Below are 14,758 nucleotides of genomic sequence, written 5' to 3'. Positions count from 1 at the left end.
CAAGGATGGGGACAGGGACAGGGATGCGATAGGGATGGGAATGGGGACAGGGACAGGGATGGGGATGGGGACAGGGACACATCCCCCTGGATTGCCGTCTGGCTCCCTCCCTCCCCCTGGCTACTGCAGGGCCCGCGAGCAGCCGGGGACCCCCAGCGGTCCCTGAGGTGGGGATGGGGACCCCACTGGTCCCCACAGCTGGGCTTGGGGACACCACCATTCCCAGCCGGGGGGGTCCTGCAGGCTCCCTCCCCTATAGCCCCCCCCCTCTCCTGCCATCGCCCCCCCCCTCCCCCAGTGCGGGGGTTTAGTTTCGAGTGCTGCAAATCCCCCGTTTTAACCGCGAGCGAAAAGGCTGCGCGGGGGGACCCGGGGTTTCACCGCGTCCTTCTCGCCCTCCGCGCCGGCGCCCTGCGGTGAGGGGGGGCTCGGGGGGGCAGCTCGGTAAGGGGAGACACCAGCACTTTGGAAGTTATTAATTAATCAATTGCTTTAGTGAGAACCGGCCTCCTTTCCTGGCTCTGGTGCTGTGGTTGCGTGCGATGCTGGCAGTGCGGTGCCACCGGTGTGGTGACACTGGTGTGGTGACACCGTGGGTGCGGTGACACCGGTGCGGTGCCGGCGGTGTCACCATCACCGGAATCTTTCCCGGGGCGTTCCCGGCCGGAGCAGGGCAGCACTTTGTCCCTGCCACCTCTGTGGGCACCGAGATGGTGGGCACCGAGCTGTGCCCCCCTCCCCCCCAGTCCTGGCAACCCGGCGAGTGCCACCGCCCCAACCATGCGGTGCCAAAACTGGTCACCCGGTCCCTGGCACGGCCATCGGACCTCGGCAACGCCGGGGATGGGTGTCACTCCCAAAGTGCTGTGCGGCCACCATCCCCCCCGGCCTCGCCGGCAAGGTCAGGGCTGCCATCCTCATCCTCATCCTCATCCTCATGGGCACGCCGGTGTCCCCGCTCGGTGGTGACACGCTCCGCCGTGCCACACAAATGGCTCCAACGCTCCGGCGGCTGCCGATGTCATTCCCGGCGGTTCATTAATAAGGGATTATGTAAAATGGAATTAATAATGCAGGATGTGCCAGTTTAATCACCTGTGCCGCCGCCGGCAGCGCTTTGCCGAAGGGGAGCCCGGGGGGGGGTCACCCCGGTTTGCAGCTGGGGAAACGGAGTCCCCTGCTCGTCCCCGTGTCCCCATCCCTGATGGCTCTTCCCCATCCCCGTGTCCCCATCCCTGGTGGCTCTGCCCCCGCCTGGCCCCGTGGAGCTCGTCCCTGTGTCCCCGTCCCTGATGGCTCTTCACCTGCTCGTCCCCGTGTCCCCATCCCTGATGGCTCTTCCCCTGCTTGTCCCCTTGTCCCCATCCCTGCTGGCTCTTCCCCTTTTGTCCCTGTGTCCCCATCCCTGATGGCTCTTCCCCTGCTTGTCCCCGTGTCCCCATCCCTGATGGCTCTTCCCCTGCTCCTCCCTGTGTCCCCATCCCTGATGGCTCTGCCCCTTTTGTCCCCTCATCCCCATCCCTGATGGCTCCTCCCTTTTTGTCCCCATGTCCCCATCCCTGCTGGCTCTTCCCCTGCTCCTCCCTGTGTCCCCATCCCTGATGCTCTTCCCTTTTTGTCCCTGTGTCCCCATCCCTGATGGCTCTTCCCTTGCTTGTCCCCATGTCCCCATCACTGATGGCTCTTCCCTTGCTGGTCCCCATGGAGCTCGTCCCCGTGTCCCCATCCCTGGTGGCCCCAGGACTGTCCCAGGCTCTTCGTGTCCCCAGTGCCGGGGAAGTGCCACCGTGGGGGCCCTCCCGTGTCCCAGGAGCTGGTGGCATCCCGCCTGTGCTCGGGTGGCCCCTTTCGTCCCCGAAACACTCCTTGCGGGTGACGTCCCCGGCAGCGGCAGGCGGGGTGACGGCTGGCCTCCCCCCGGCGCCTCACCCTCCTCTTCCTCCTCTTCCTCCCGCAGGCATCGAGTGTCCCCGGGGGGCGCGGAACCTGCCGGGGCTGGTGCAGGAGGGCGAGCCCTTCAGCGAGGAGGCCACGCACTTCACCAAGGAGCTGGTGCTGCAGCGGGAGGTAGGGGCTGCGCGGGGGGCGGGGGGGACACGCCGGGGACACCCAGAGCGTCCCCGGGCGGCTGCGCCCGGTCCATAGATCGCCGCGGGGCTGTGTTTGCTCTGGCTCTGAATCGGCCCTCGCTGGGGGCACCACGGGGGGAGCGATGGGCAGCTGCTCCTGGAGGGGGACAGCTCGCCTGTTTTATTTTTTTATTATTTTATTTTATTTTATTTTATTTTATTTTATTTTATTTTATTCTATTTTTAATTTTAAAATTTTTTAAATTTTTTTTTAATTATTTTACTTTACTTTTATTTTTATATATTTTAATTTTTATTTTATTTTTATGTTTTTATTTTATTTTTTGTTTTATTTTAATTATTTCATTTTTTATATGTTTTAATTTTATTTTATTTGTTATCACTTTCTTTTCTTTTTTCCTTTCTTTTCTTTTCCTTTCTTTTCTTTTCCTTTCTTTCCTTTCTTTTCTTTTCTTTTCTTTTTTCTTTTCTTTTCTTTTCTTTTCTTTTCTTTTCTTTTCTTTTCTTTTCTTTTCTTTTCTTTTCTTTTCTTTTCTTTTCTTTTCTTTTCTTTTCTTTTCTTTCCTTTCCTTTCCTTTCCTTTCCTTTCCTTTCCTTTCCTTTCCTTTCCTTTCCTTTCCTTATTTTACTTTATTTTATTTTATTTTATTTTATTTTATTTTATTTTATTTTATTTTATTTTATTTTATTTTATTTTATTTTATTTTGTTTCGTTTGATTATTTTGGGTGGAAACCACTGTTGACTCACTGCTCCGGTGGCGATGGTGGCAGTGGCCCAGCCGCGCTGCCGTTGGCTGGCGTGGCCCTGCCTTCGCACTCCGCCGCCCCACCAGTCCCACACCAAGGAGCACTGGGGAGGGCTGGGGAGGGCTGGGCATCTCCCGCTCTCCCTGCTTCCACATCTGCATCCCCGGGGAGCGATGCTGACGGATTGGGGATGGAGTGGCATGGTGCCCAGGGCGGGTCTGGCTTGGCAGAGGGGGCCACATCCCGCTGGGTGCTGGGGGGGTGGCTGCAGGTGTCCCGGCAAAGCCAGGAAAGTGGGAGGGAGGTTGGTGCTGCCTTGAGGGCGAGTGGGATCGAGCGGGATCGAGTGGGACTGAGGGCACCCTCAGCCAGTTTGCGGATGACACCAAGCTGAGTGGTGCGGTGACACGCCGGGGGGACGGGATGGCATCCAGAGGGACCCCGACAGGCTGGAGAAGGGGGTCCCTGTGACCCCCATGGGGTCCAAGCAGGCCCAGTGCAGGGTCCTGCCCCTGGGTGGGGGCAGCCCCCGGTGCCAGCCCGGGCTGGGGATGGAGGGATGGAGAGCAGCCCTGAGAGAAGGGGTGCACAGCGGGCGCATGGCAGGGGGGATGCGCAGGGGGTGCAGGGGGGATGCAAGGGAATGCATGGGGGATGCAGGGGGGATGCACATGGGATACAGGGGGGATGCAGGGGGGATGCACAGAGGATGCAGGGGGGATGCGCAGGGGATGCAGGGGGGATGCATGGTAGATGTGTGGTAGATACTCAACAGATGCAGGGTGGATGCACAGCAGAAGCGCGGCAGAAGCACGGCAGATGCTCAGCAGGTGCAGGGTGGATGCACAGGGGATACAGGGTGGATGCACAAGGATGCAGGGTGGATGCAGGATGGGTGCTCAGGGGATGCAGGGGGGATGCAGGGCAGATGCAAGGGAATGCACGGGGGATGCAGGGGGGATGCACGTGGGATACAGGGGGGATGCAGAGAGGATGCAGGGTGGATGCGCAGGGGATACAGGGGGGATGCACAGAGGATGCAGGGTGGATGCGCAGGGGATGCAGGGGGGATGTGCAGGGGGGATGTGCAGGGGATGCTCAGAGGATGCAGGGGAGTGCACAGGGGATGCATGGGGGATGCGCAGGGGATGCAGGGGGGATGCATGGTAGGTGTGTGGTAGATACTCAACAGATGCAGGGTGGATGCACAGCAGAAGCGCGGCAGAAGCACGGCAGATGCACAGCAGGTGCAGGGTGGATGCACATGGGATACAGGGTGGATGCACAAGGATGCAGGGTGGATGCAGGATGGATGCACAGGGGATGCAGGGGGGATGCTCAGCAGGTGCAGGGTGGATGCACAGGGGATACAGGGTGGATGCACAAGGATGCAGGGTGGATGCAGGATGGATGCACAGGGGATGCAGGGGGGATGCTCGGAGGATGCAGGATGGATGCCCAGGGCATGCAGGGGGGATGCTCAGCAGGTGCAGGGTGGATGCACAGGGGATGCAGGATGGATGCCCAGGGCATGCAGGGTGGATGCACAGCAGATGCAGGATGGATGCCCGGGGATGGCGGGTGGGTGCCCGGGGGATGCAGGGGGGATGCTCAGAGGATACAGGATGGATGCACAGGGGATGCAATGTGGATGCACAGGGGATGCAGGATGGATGCTCAGCAGCTGCAGGGTGATGCACGGGGGACGCAGGGCGGATGCCCAGGGGATGCCCAGGGGATGCAGGGGGGATGCATGGTAGACGTGTGGTGGATACTCAACAGATGCAGGGTGGATGCACAGCAGAAGCGTGGCAGATGCACAGCAGATGCACAGCGGGTGCGGGGTGGATGGCCGGGGATGCCAGGTGGATGCACAGGGATGCACAGGGGATGCAGGGTGGATGCACAGGGATGCAGGATGGATGCAGGGCGGATGCTCAGAGGCTGCTCAGAGGATGCAGGATGGATGCAGGGGGGATGCTCAGAGGATGCAGGGGGGATGCACAGGGGATGCAGGGGGGATGCTCAGAGGATGCTCAGAGGATGCAGGGGGGATGCTCAGAGGATGCAGGGAGGATGCTCAGAGGATGCTCAGAGGATGCAGGGGGGATGCTCAGAGGATGCAGGGGGGATGCACAGGGGATGCAGGGGGGATGCTCAGAGGATGCAGGGGGGATGCTCAGAGGATGCAGGGGGGATGCAGGGAGGATGCTCAGAGGATGCTCAGAGGATGCAGGGGGGATGCACAGGGGATGCAGGGGGGATGCTTGGAGGATGCAGGGGGGATGCTTGGAGGATGCAGGGGGGACGCTCAGAGGATGCAGAGGGGATGCAGGGAGGATGCTCAGAGGATGAAGGGGGGATGCAGGGGGGGATGCTCAGAGGATGCAGGGAGGGATGCTCAGAGGATGCAGGGGGGATGCAGGGGGGACGCTCAGAGGATGCAGGGGGGATGCAGGGGGGGATGCTCAGAGGACGGAGGGTGATGCCCAGGGGCGGTGTGGGGTTGCACAGCAGCAGCCCAGCGGATGCGGGGGCGAGGTGAGGGGGATGCCCCGCGGCTGCCCGGTGGCAGATGCAGAGGGGCTGGATGCGCGGCGGGTGCGTAGCCGATGCCTGATGGGTGCAGGGTGGGCGAATGCCGGAGCTGCCGCGGCACCAGCGCGGGGCCCGTGGGCCGGCCGGCTGCTGGCAGCGCCGCAGGGCCCTCCTCGGCGGGAGCGGCCGGCGACCTTGCATGGCCTCCGCTAATAATAATTACATAAATTGCCCTGCAGGGGAGCGGCTTTATCTTCTCAGCTGACAAAAAAACTGAAAATTACTTTCTTTTGATCTTCTGAAGGAGAAAGTACCCGGGCGCCTGGCGAGCTGCGTGCCGGCGTTCCCGGCAGGGCAGCTCGCAGCAGCGCTGGGTGCTGTTTCGGGCTTTTCCTGCCCATTTTTCTGGGGGAACGCGAGTGCCGCGGCCGCATCCTGCCCGGGGCTGGGGGGCCGAGGCCGGGTGGGGGCTGCCGAGCGTGCAAAGGGCTTCGCCTCCGCCTCCCCCTTGGCTTTAATGCGCTCTCATTAAGGTCTCTCGATACCGAAACCCACTAACTCGGGCGACTTCCCCGATGGAAGCTTCTGTGTCACCGGAGCGCGAGATCCATTTTGTGTAATTACGCCGTGATTCATAATTTCAATATGGGATAAAAAAAAAAAAAAAAAAAAAGTAAAAATGCCCTCCGCAGCCTTCAGCCGTCTCCCGGAGCGACTGTCGAGAGAAAACTCGGCAATTTATGCACAGATGACTTCGCTCTTCCCCGCTCCCGCCCCGGCCCTTCGCCGCCTTTACACCCTGGCACCGGTGCTGCCGGTAATCCCTCGCTCCGGTTAAATTACCCGTCGTTACCGAACGCCTTCGCCTCCTCCCCACCGTGGCCGAGGCGGGGGGGGTGCAGAGGCTCAGCCCTCCCGCCTCAATCTTTGCCCCCTTTGGGATGGTGGGATCCGGCAGGGCGCTGGGTGCCGGTGCGGTGAGCGGATGCCGTGGATCCGGCGCAGGGGTTCCTCCACCGGCTCCTGTGGAAACGGAGTCGGGGGGGGGGTGCCCTTCGCTTTTGGGGGGGTTTAAGTAAAGGAGACCCTCCCCCGGGCAAGCGGGGGGTTCCTGGTGTGGGGTACGGACCAGCTGCGGTGCCAGCGTGGGGCTGCGTGTGGAGAGGTGGCGCCTTCATCTTGCCCCGTCTTGGGGGACTGGGGCAGGAATGGGGGGGTCTGGGGCAGGAATGGGGGGGCAGGAGCCGGGAGCTGGGGCAAATAAGCTGCTGTCTCCCTGGCGGAGCGTGGGCAGGGCGATGCAGCGAGGGGTTTCGCCACTCGTGCATTCTGTGGCCTGGGTTGCCCTGGCCTCCTCCTCCTCCTCTTCCTCCTTGCCCTCCTCCTCCTCCTCCTCCTCCTCCTGCCCAGTGTCGCCTCCTCTGCTTGAGTCAACGATGGGGGTGTGGATGCAGCTGTAGCTGCAGATGCAGATGTGGGCACGGATGCAGATGTGGCTGTGGGTGCAGCTGTAGCTGCGGGTTCAGCTGTGGCTGCGGACGCAGATGTGGATGCGGACGCAGATGACGCTGTGGATGTAGATGGGGGCACAAATGCAGATGTGGCTGCAGATGCAGTGGGGTCCGTGGGTGTAGATGTGAGCACAGATGCAGTTTTGGCCATGGATGCAGGTGTGGATATGGGTGGAGATGTGGGCATGGATGAAGATGTGGATGCGGATTCAGATGTGGATGCAGATGCAGTTGTGGGCACGGATGTAGGTGCAGACACAGATGCAGATGTGGGCATGGATGCAGCTGTGGGCGCAGATACAGTTGTGTCCATGGATGCAGATGTGGGCACAGATGCAGATGTGGCAGTGGATGCAGATGTGGCCGTGGACGCAGACACAGACGCAGATGCAGATGTGGCAGTGGATGCAGATGTGGCAGTGGATGCAGATGTGGGCACAGATGCAGATGTGGCCATGGACGCAGACGTAGACACAGATGCAGATGTGGCAGTGGATGCAGATGTGGCAGTGGATGCAGATGCGGGCACAGATGCAGATGTGGCTGCGGGCGCAGGGCAATGCAGCCGGCTGTGGGGCTCGGGAGCGGCGAGAGCCTGCGCCCACCCGAAACGCCGCAGGTTGGTGGGCGCAGGGACATGGGGATGTGGGGACACGGGGATGTGGGGACACAGGGATGCAGGGACACGGGGACAGGACAGGCATCTCCGTCCCTGCTCAGCATCTTGCGGCGTGCGTCCGGCTGCTGTAAACTGCTGACCCGCGTCCCAGGGGCACGGCTCTGCTTCCTCAGCGCATCCTGGAGGCTCCGGCTCTGCCGGCGCTGCCCGCCCCGCACCAGCCAGCGCCTGTCACATCCCATTACCCTTGCTCGCCCGGCTGCCTGCGCTGGGGGGGGTCCTGCCCACCTCTGCCGTCGTGGCCCCCCCAGCACCTCCCAGCCCTGCGGGGAAGGGGGGGGTCCTGAGCCCCTGGGTGCTCACACACCAGTAAGGGGAGCAGAGGGGGTGCCGGGGGCAACCGGGACGGCACAGCGCGGTTGCCTGCCCCGCCGCCCGCGGCTCCGCTGCCCCCCCCGGGCTGTGTTTCTCCTTCCTGCGCCGACCCCGTCAGTGTTTCGCCCCATCTGGGCCTGGATGCACGTGGAATTTCGATGGGGGCTCTAACAAAGCCGCAGCTGCCGGCTCGCCGCTGCCCGGCTCTGGGCGCTGGCGGCCACCGGGGAGGGGGGGATTCCATGCTCCGGCCGGCTCCTGCGTGTGTCCCCCGAAGCAGCCAGGCCTGAGGTGGGGTGGCAGTGATGGGACGGTCCCCTCCCGTGATGCTGTGGCACATGGCGGTGGCTCACCCTGCTCCTCCCGGTTGTGCCGGGCATCGCCGGGGCGGGAGGAGGGCGATGGCGGCAGCACCGGGGCGGTTGGGCTTGGCCGCGGGTCACCCCTTGCTGCTGGTTTTCATCGGGGCTGGCCAGGCGCTGCCGGGGGTCCCGGGGGACAGGGAAGGGTCTGGTTTGGCTTAGTCAGCAGCTTGCAAAGCCGGCGTGGCACGGCATGGCACGGCACGGCACACCACGGCACGGCACACCATGGCACGGCACGGCACGGCCAGGAGGCGTGGGGCACTGGCGCTGCCCTCCCGGCTCTGCGTTTTGGGGTGCAGATGGGGTGATGCAGGGGAGCAGGGGGTCGGGACCCGAAACATCCCTCGGGGACATCCCGGCACACGGCGCCCGGCTGGCAGCGGGGCAGGGGTCTGCCCCTACCCCTCTGCCCGGGGGCCATGGCTGGAGGGACCCCTGCCCCCCCCCAGATTCCACGCTCCCCGTGGGGCGCAGCAGCCAAGTGCCCCGAGACTGCGGTGGCTTCGTCCCTCCTCTGAGGACGGCGGCGCAATGGGGTGACGTGAATAAGTGACGCGTCCCCCCGGGGGAGGGTTAAAGCGCTGCCACCCCAGGGAGCTGCCGGGGGCCGGGGGGGGGACGCGATGGGCACCTTCATTTGGGGTTTGCCCCGGGTGGCTCCTGCCACGGTGTCCCCTCGCCCTGTGTGGTGATGCCACCCCCGGCGTGGCTTTGGGGTTCGGTGGCCGCCCGCGCTCCCGCTTGTCCCCAGAGTCCATGGGGCTCTTGAACCGTGGCAGCCCCCTCCTGGGGGGCAGGGGGGCGGGGTGGCAGGCCCCCCCCCCCCACCCGCCCTGAGGGTCCAGGGGGGGTGCTATCCCTGTCTGCGGCCCTGCTGCTTGCCTGGAGCATGGGGGGGTCCCGGGGTGTTGCGCGGAGGGTCTCGGGGACGGGGGGGGGGGGGGTGATGCCCTTCGGTTTCCATGGCAACCGGGTGATGGGGACATCCCCCATCCTCCCTCCATCCAACAGATGGGGCTGCCCGGTGGGGAGCTGGGGCGGGGGGGGGTCACGGCTCCAGACCCCCCCTCTCCCGCATCACCCTCCCTGCAAAACCCCCTCTGGTGCCGTAATCCTGGGAAATGGGCCCAAAACATCCCCCGTGCCCCAGGACACTGCGTGTGCTCCACTGCCTGCCCCAGCCCCTGCCACCCCTTGTCACCCCCTGCCACCCCCTGTCAGCCCCTGTCACCCCCTGCCAGCCTCCCCCAGCCCCTGTCACCCCCTGCCACCCCTTGTCCCCCCTGTCAGCCTCCCCCAGCCACTGTCACCCCCTGCCAGCCCCTGCCAGGTCCTCAAGTCCCCCCAGCTCTTGCCAGATCCTGCCAGCCCCTGGCACCCCCTGCCACCCTCTGCCAGCCCCCCCCCAAGCCCCTGCCCTGTCCCCAGGTTCCTCCAGCCCCTGCCACCACCCCCCAGCTTCTGCCAGCCCCCCCAGCCTCTGCCAGCTCCCCCTGCCACCCCCTGCCATTTTGTCCCCATCCTCCCGGCCGCTGGTACGTGCCAGGTCCATAAAATCCTGGGTCAAACTCTGGAGTCCTCCAGGAGCTGAGCAAAAGGAGCTTTTTATTCTTTATTCCCCTTTTTATTTTCTTTTTTCCTCACCTCCTTCCCCTGTGCGCTTCAAAGGCGGGGTGTCAGTGCAGGGAGCAGGGGACGGGGACAGGAGGTGACAGCGGGGACGGGGACAGGAGGTGACAGCGGGGACGAGCCCCAAGGAGGGGGTTTGCTCCTCGGTGTGTCCCGGCGGGGGCGGGGGGGGGGGGGGGGTTGGCAGGCGATGGCACCCGGCTCTGTGCCTGCGGGTGCGCGCTCACACCCTGTCCCCAAACGCGTGTCACCCCCCGGGGACGGGGCTGGCCTGTGTCCATGGAGTCCCCGCGCCGGGACGGCACGATGGCACGGGACCAGCCGCCCCCGGCCCCGCTCACCGCGGCGCAGCAGCGGGAGTGAGGTGGGAAGCCACGCTGGCAGAGCTGTGTCGTGCTGTGCCATGCCGTGCCGTGCCATGCTGTGCCATGCTGTGCCGTGGCATGTTATGTCATGTTGTGCCGTGCCGTGCCATACTGTGCTGTGCCATGCCATGTTATGCCGTGGTGTACCATGCCATGCCATGCTGTGCCATCCACAGTGCCGTGTTGTGCCGTGCCATGCCGTGTTGTGCCGTGCCATGCCATGCTGTGCCGTGCTATGCCATAGTGTACCATGTCATGACGTGCCGTGCCATGCCGTGCCATGTTGCGCCATGCCATGCCGTGCCGTCCACAGTGTCATACAGTGCCATGCCACGCTGTGCCATGCCGTGCTGTGCCATGTTGTGCCATGTTGTGCCGTGCTGTGCCATGCCATGCTGTGCCATGCCATCCACAGTGCCGTGCTCTGCCATACTGTGCCGTCCTGTGCCGTGCCGTGCCATGTTGTGTCCTGTTGTGCCGTGCCATGCGGTGCTGTGCCATGCCATTTTGTGCCATGCCATGCCATGCAGTGCCATGCCATGTTGTGCCACTCTGTGCTGTGCCATGCCGTGCCATGCCGTGCCTTGCCGTGCCGTGCTGTGCCATCCATAGAGCCATGCCGTGCCATGCCATGCCATCCACAGTGCCATGCCATGCCATGCTGTACTATGTTGTGCCATGCCGTGCCATGCAGCGCCGTGCCATGCCGTGCCATGCCATGCTGTGCTGTACCATACCGTGCCGTGCCGTGCCATCCGCAGTGCCGATGTCAGGCAGGCTGGGGATGCCCCAAGCAGCGATGCCCATGAGAACGCCGGGGTGCAGAGCTCGGCTGCGCCAGCCGTGCCACCCAGGATGGCGCTGCCGGCTGCTCCGGCGCTGCTCCGGCACGGCCGGCACTTCCCGGGAGCTGGCTGAGAGGAGGGGAATCACTGCGTGCCGCCACGGACACGGCTCCGTGGGTGACCTCCCCAGCCGCTACCTACGATCCATTACCTGGAATTGCGCATTTATTCCTTTACGGCCCCCGGGGGCATGTTGGGCACGCAGCCCCCCCCCCCCGCACCCCGTGGCCGCCCGCTTCGTTATTAGCAGGCGATGGGGGGGCTTAACGACTGCTGGTGCCTTGGGGTGACACAGGGGTGGGGGGCTCCCTCCCCATCACCGGTACCCAGCACCCCCCAGGGCAGGACACCCGTCCTGCGGCCACCCCAACACCCTGGCATGGGGGGGTCCCCTCCCACAGGCACCCTGTTCCCCCCTGCCCATGGGTGCTGGCACCCAGGATCCCACCCACACCCCCCCCAGCCCTTCTCCTCCGCACCCCCATTTCCCCCAGATTGCCGGGCTCCAGCAGGGACTTTACGGGGGGGGGGGGGGGGGGGGGGGGGGGGGGGCAGGTGGTGCTTTCCCCCCTCCCCTCGCTGATGGGGAGCGAAACGATGGGCATCTATCACGAAATCCTCCCTGTGACGCGTGTTCTGCCTCCCTGTCGTGTCCCCCCCCCCCAAAATGTGTGGGGCTGGACCCTGCTTCACCCCATGGGGAATTGCTAATCCCCTGCGAGCACCCTGCACCGCCCCCCCCCCAGGGCCCGGGGGTGCGAGCATCCCGACCCGGCGGGGGGTGGGGGGGGGTTGTTCCCTTATTGATTGCCTCGTAGCCCACATTTTTCCTTTATCGTTACGGCTTTAATTAGAGGCTCCGGCTGCTGTGTCAGCAGTTCGCGGCAGCCCTGGAGGCCGCGGCTCTGCGGAGCGGACAGGGACTCTGCCTGCATCCCTGCCTGCCTGCCTGCATCCCTGCCTGCCTGCCTGCCTGCCTGCCTGCCTGCCTGCATCCCTGCCTGCATCCCTGCCTGCATCCCTGCCTTCCTGCATCCCTGCCTGCATCCCTTGCATCCCTGCCTGCATCCCTGCCTGCTTGCATCCCTGCCTGCATCCCTGCCTTCCTGCATCCCTGCCTGCATCCCTGCCTGCCTGCATCCCTGCCTGCATCCCTGCCTGCCTGCATCCCTGCCTGCATCCCTTGCATCCCTGCCTGCATCCCTGCCTGCTTGCATCCCTGCCTGCATCCCTGCCTTCCTGCATCCCTGCCTGCATCCCTGCCTGCTTGCATCCCTGCCTGCATCCCTGCCTTCCTGCATCCCTGCCTGCATCCCTGCCTGCCTGCCATGGGGTCAGTGATGGTCCGCCCTGGAGAGGGGACAGCAAAGGGCTACCAAGATGCTGAGGGGACTGGACCCCCTCTCTGATGGGGAAAGGCTGAGGGATTTGGGTCTCTTCAGGCTGGACAAAAGACGGCTGAGGGGGGACCTTATCAACGCTGATAAATACTGAAAGGGGGGGTGTCAGGAGGATGGGGCCAGGCTCTTTTCAGTGGTGCCCGGGGACAGGACAAGGGGCAACGGGCACAAACGTGACCATGGGAAGTTCCACCTCAACACGAGGAGGAACTTCTTTGCTGTGAGGGTGGCAGAGCCCTGGCACAGGCTGCCCAGAGAGGTGGGGGAGTCTCCGTCTCTGGAGACATTCCAACCCCGCCTGGCCGCGTTCCTGTGCCACCTGCTCTGGGTGACCCTGCTCTGGCCGGGGGTGGGACTGGGTGATCTCCAGAGGGCCCTTCCCACCCCCGACACGTGCCCGCACCGAGGTGGCCACATGGCAACCGGCGTGTGGCCGGGGGATGTAGCGGAGGGGTTCCGGAGAGCCCCAAACCCCGCCGGCCGCCCCCCTGCCCCATCCCGGTGCCGATGGGTTTTCCCAGCTCTTGGGGGGACCCCGTGTGGGACAACGCGGGGGGGGTCCTGCCATCGTTCCTAGTGGCACCATGCCACCCGACTGACCCAATTTAGGGGGTTCCAAGCCATAAAGGCCAATTAGGCGGGGACGGGGTGCGGTGCGTTATGCAAATCAGCTAAACTGTTTATGCAAACGAGCCCGTGCTGCAATCCTAATGACTCGGGGCGAGGGAACGGCAAATGAAATGGCAAATAAAATGCTCTCCCCCTACAAAAAAAACCCAAAAAGCAGTCGCCGCAGTCTGCGGTTTAGGGTTTTGGGGGTGAAAATCCAGCGGGAAAGCTGGGGGGGGGAGAGGGGAGAGGCAGGATGGTGCTCAGCCCTCCCCCCCACCTCGCTGCCGTGCCTCAGTTTCCCCACCTGCCCCAGTGGAGCAGGGCCGGGGCCGCGCCGACCTCGCGCAGCTTCTTGCTTCTGTATTTTTAATCTTGGCAAGAATGTCTGTCCGTCCGTCCGTCCGTCCGCCTGCCCGCCCACCCACCTTCCTCCACCGCCCACGTTCATCCTCCTCCTCCCTCCCGGCCAAGCTCCCCGTGTCGGCCATGGGGACCCCGCGCTGTGTCCCCGGGGGGGGGAATATGGGGGTCCCCGGGGAGTCACCGCCTCCTCCTGCTGCCGTCTGCCCCATGGGGAGGGTGGGTGTTCCTTGTGGGGGCTGTGGGGCTGGGGGCTGCAGGGATGTGGGGCTGGGGGCTATGGGGCTGTGAGGATGTGGGGCTGGAGAGCTGGGGGCTGCGGGGCTATGGGGCTGGGGGCTGTGGGGCTGGGGGCTGTAGGGCTGTGGGGATAGGGTCTGCAGGGCTGGGGGCTGTAGGGATGTGGGGCTGGGGACTATGGGGCTGGGGCAGGGGTCCCCAAACCCCGGTCTGGGGACGGGGGACCCTCTCCCAGCCACGTCCCCGGAGATGCGGGTGGCACCGGCGGGCTCGGCAAAGCCCTTGACACCAAAAAACCTTGCGGGGGGGGGAGGGGGGTCCATGGGGGTGGCCAGTGCTGGACCACCACCCGGTGGGGCAGCATCCAGCCCCCACCAGGGACATGGGGTGGGGGTCCCGGCGATAGTCCCCAAGGCTCCCACGGTGGCCTGGGGACACGTATGCCACCCAGGGGAGGGGGAGACCCACACTGGGGGTGGGGGGAGCAGCCAAATTGCCCCCCATCCCCTCCCCTGCCGGGAACCCGAGGGTATATTTTTTAACGGGCCCTGCGCTCGGCTATAGCCATGCCGGCGGTGGTAGCCACACGGGCCGCTGGCGGTAGCCACACTTGCAGGAGCCGCGGTGCCCCCCCCCCAAGCTCAGATGGGTGATGTTGGGGGTATCACGCCCCCCCCTCCCCATTCTCCCCCTCCTCACCCCAGCACCCCTCCGCCGCCCCGATCCCGGCCGGAGCTGCCGGCTCCTGGGGGATTCCAGGAAAAACCGCCCCATCGGCAGAATTTTCCCAAATCCAAGGCGCTTGCTTATTTTGCCGCGCTCGGATGAATCCGGCCTTCGATTACCAGGCGTTAAATCTCCTGCGCGCCGGCGTATGTGCCCCCCCCCGCCTTCATCCCTCATCTCCCCCCCCCCCGCCCCCCAGCATCCAAACCCCACCGGGCCCAAACGCCGATCCTGGGCTACCATATGGCACGGTGCCGGTGCCGCCGCCAACCCGCCGAGCTGCGAAAAAACCAGCCCCCCCCCCCCCCCACCCCTTCCTTGTCCGTCCGTGTCCC

At 64.4% G+C, this 14,758-nt stretch overlaps 1 protein-coding gene across 1 annotated transcript in view; it reads left to right on the top strand.

The window, feature by feature from the left end:
• The window catches only part of SND1 (staphylococcal nuclease and tudor domain containing 1), a 146,706-nt gene that overhangs the window by 112,065 nt on the left and 19,883 nt on the right, over positions 1 to 14,758 (top strand). The window contains exon 16 of the mRNA XM_063323779.1: positions 1,958 to 2,067. Within this exon, the coding sequence (XP_063179849.1) occupies positions 1,958 to 2,067 (110 nt within the window). The remainder of the gene's footprint in view (positions 1 to 1,957; positions 2,068 to 14,758) is intronic.

The sequence above is a fragment of the Chroicocephalus ridibundus genome, chromosome 1 (assembly GCF_963924245.1).
Source record: "Chroicocephalus ridibundus chromosome 1, bChrRid1.1, whole genome shotgun sequence".
In the NCBI taxonomy this organism is placed as follows: Eukaryota; Metazoa; Chordata; class Aves; order Charadriiformes; family Laridae; genus Chroicocephalus; species Chroicocephalus ridibundus.
The sequence above is the reverse complement of the archived record's forward strand: the minus strand, read 5'-3'. Positions and strand labels throughout refer to the sequence as shown.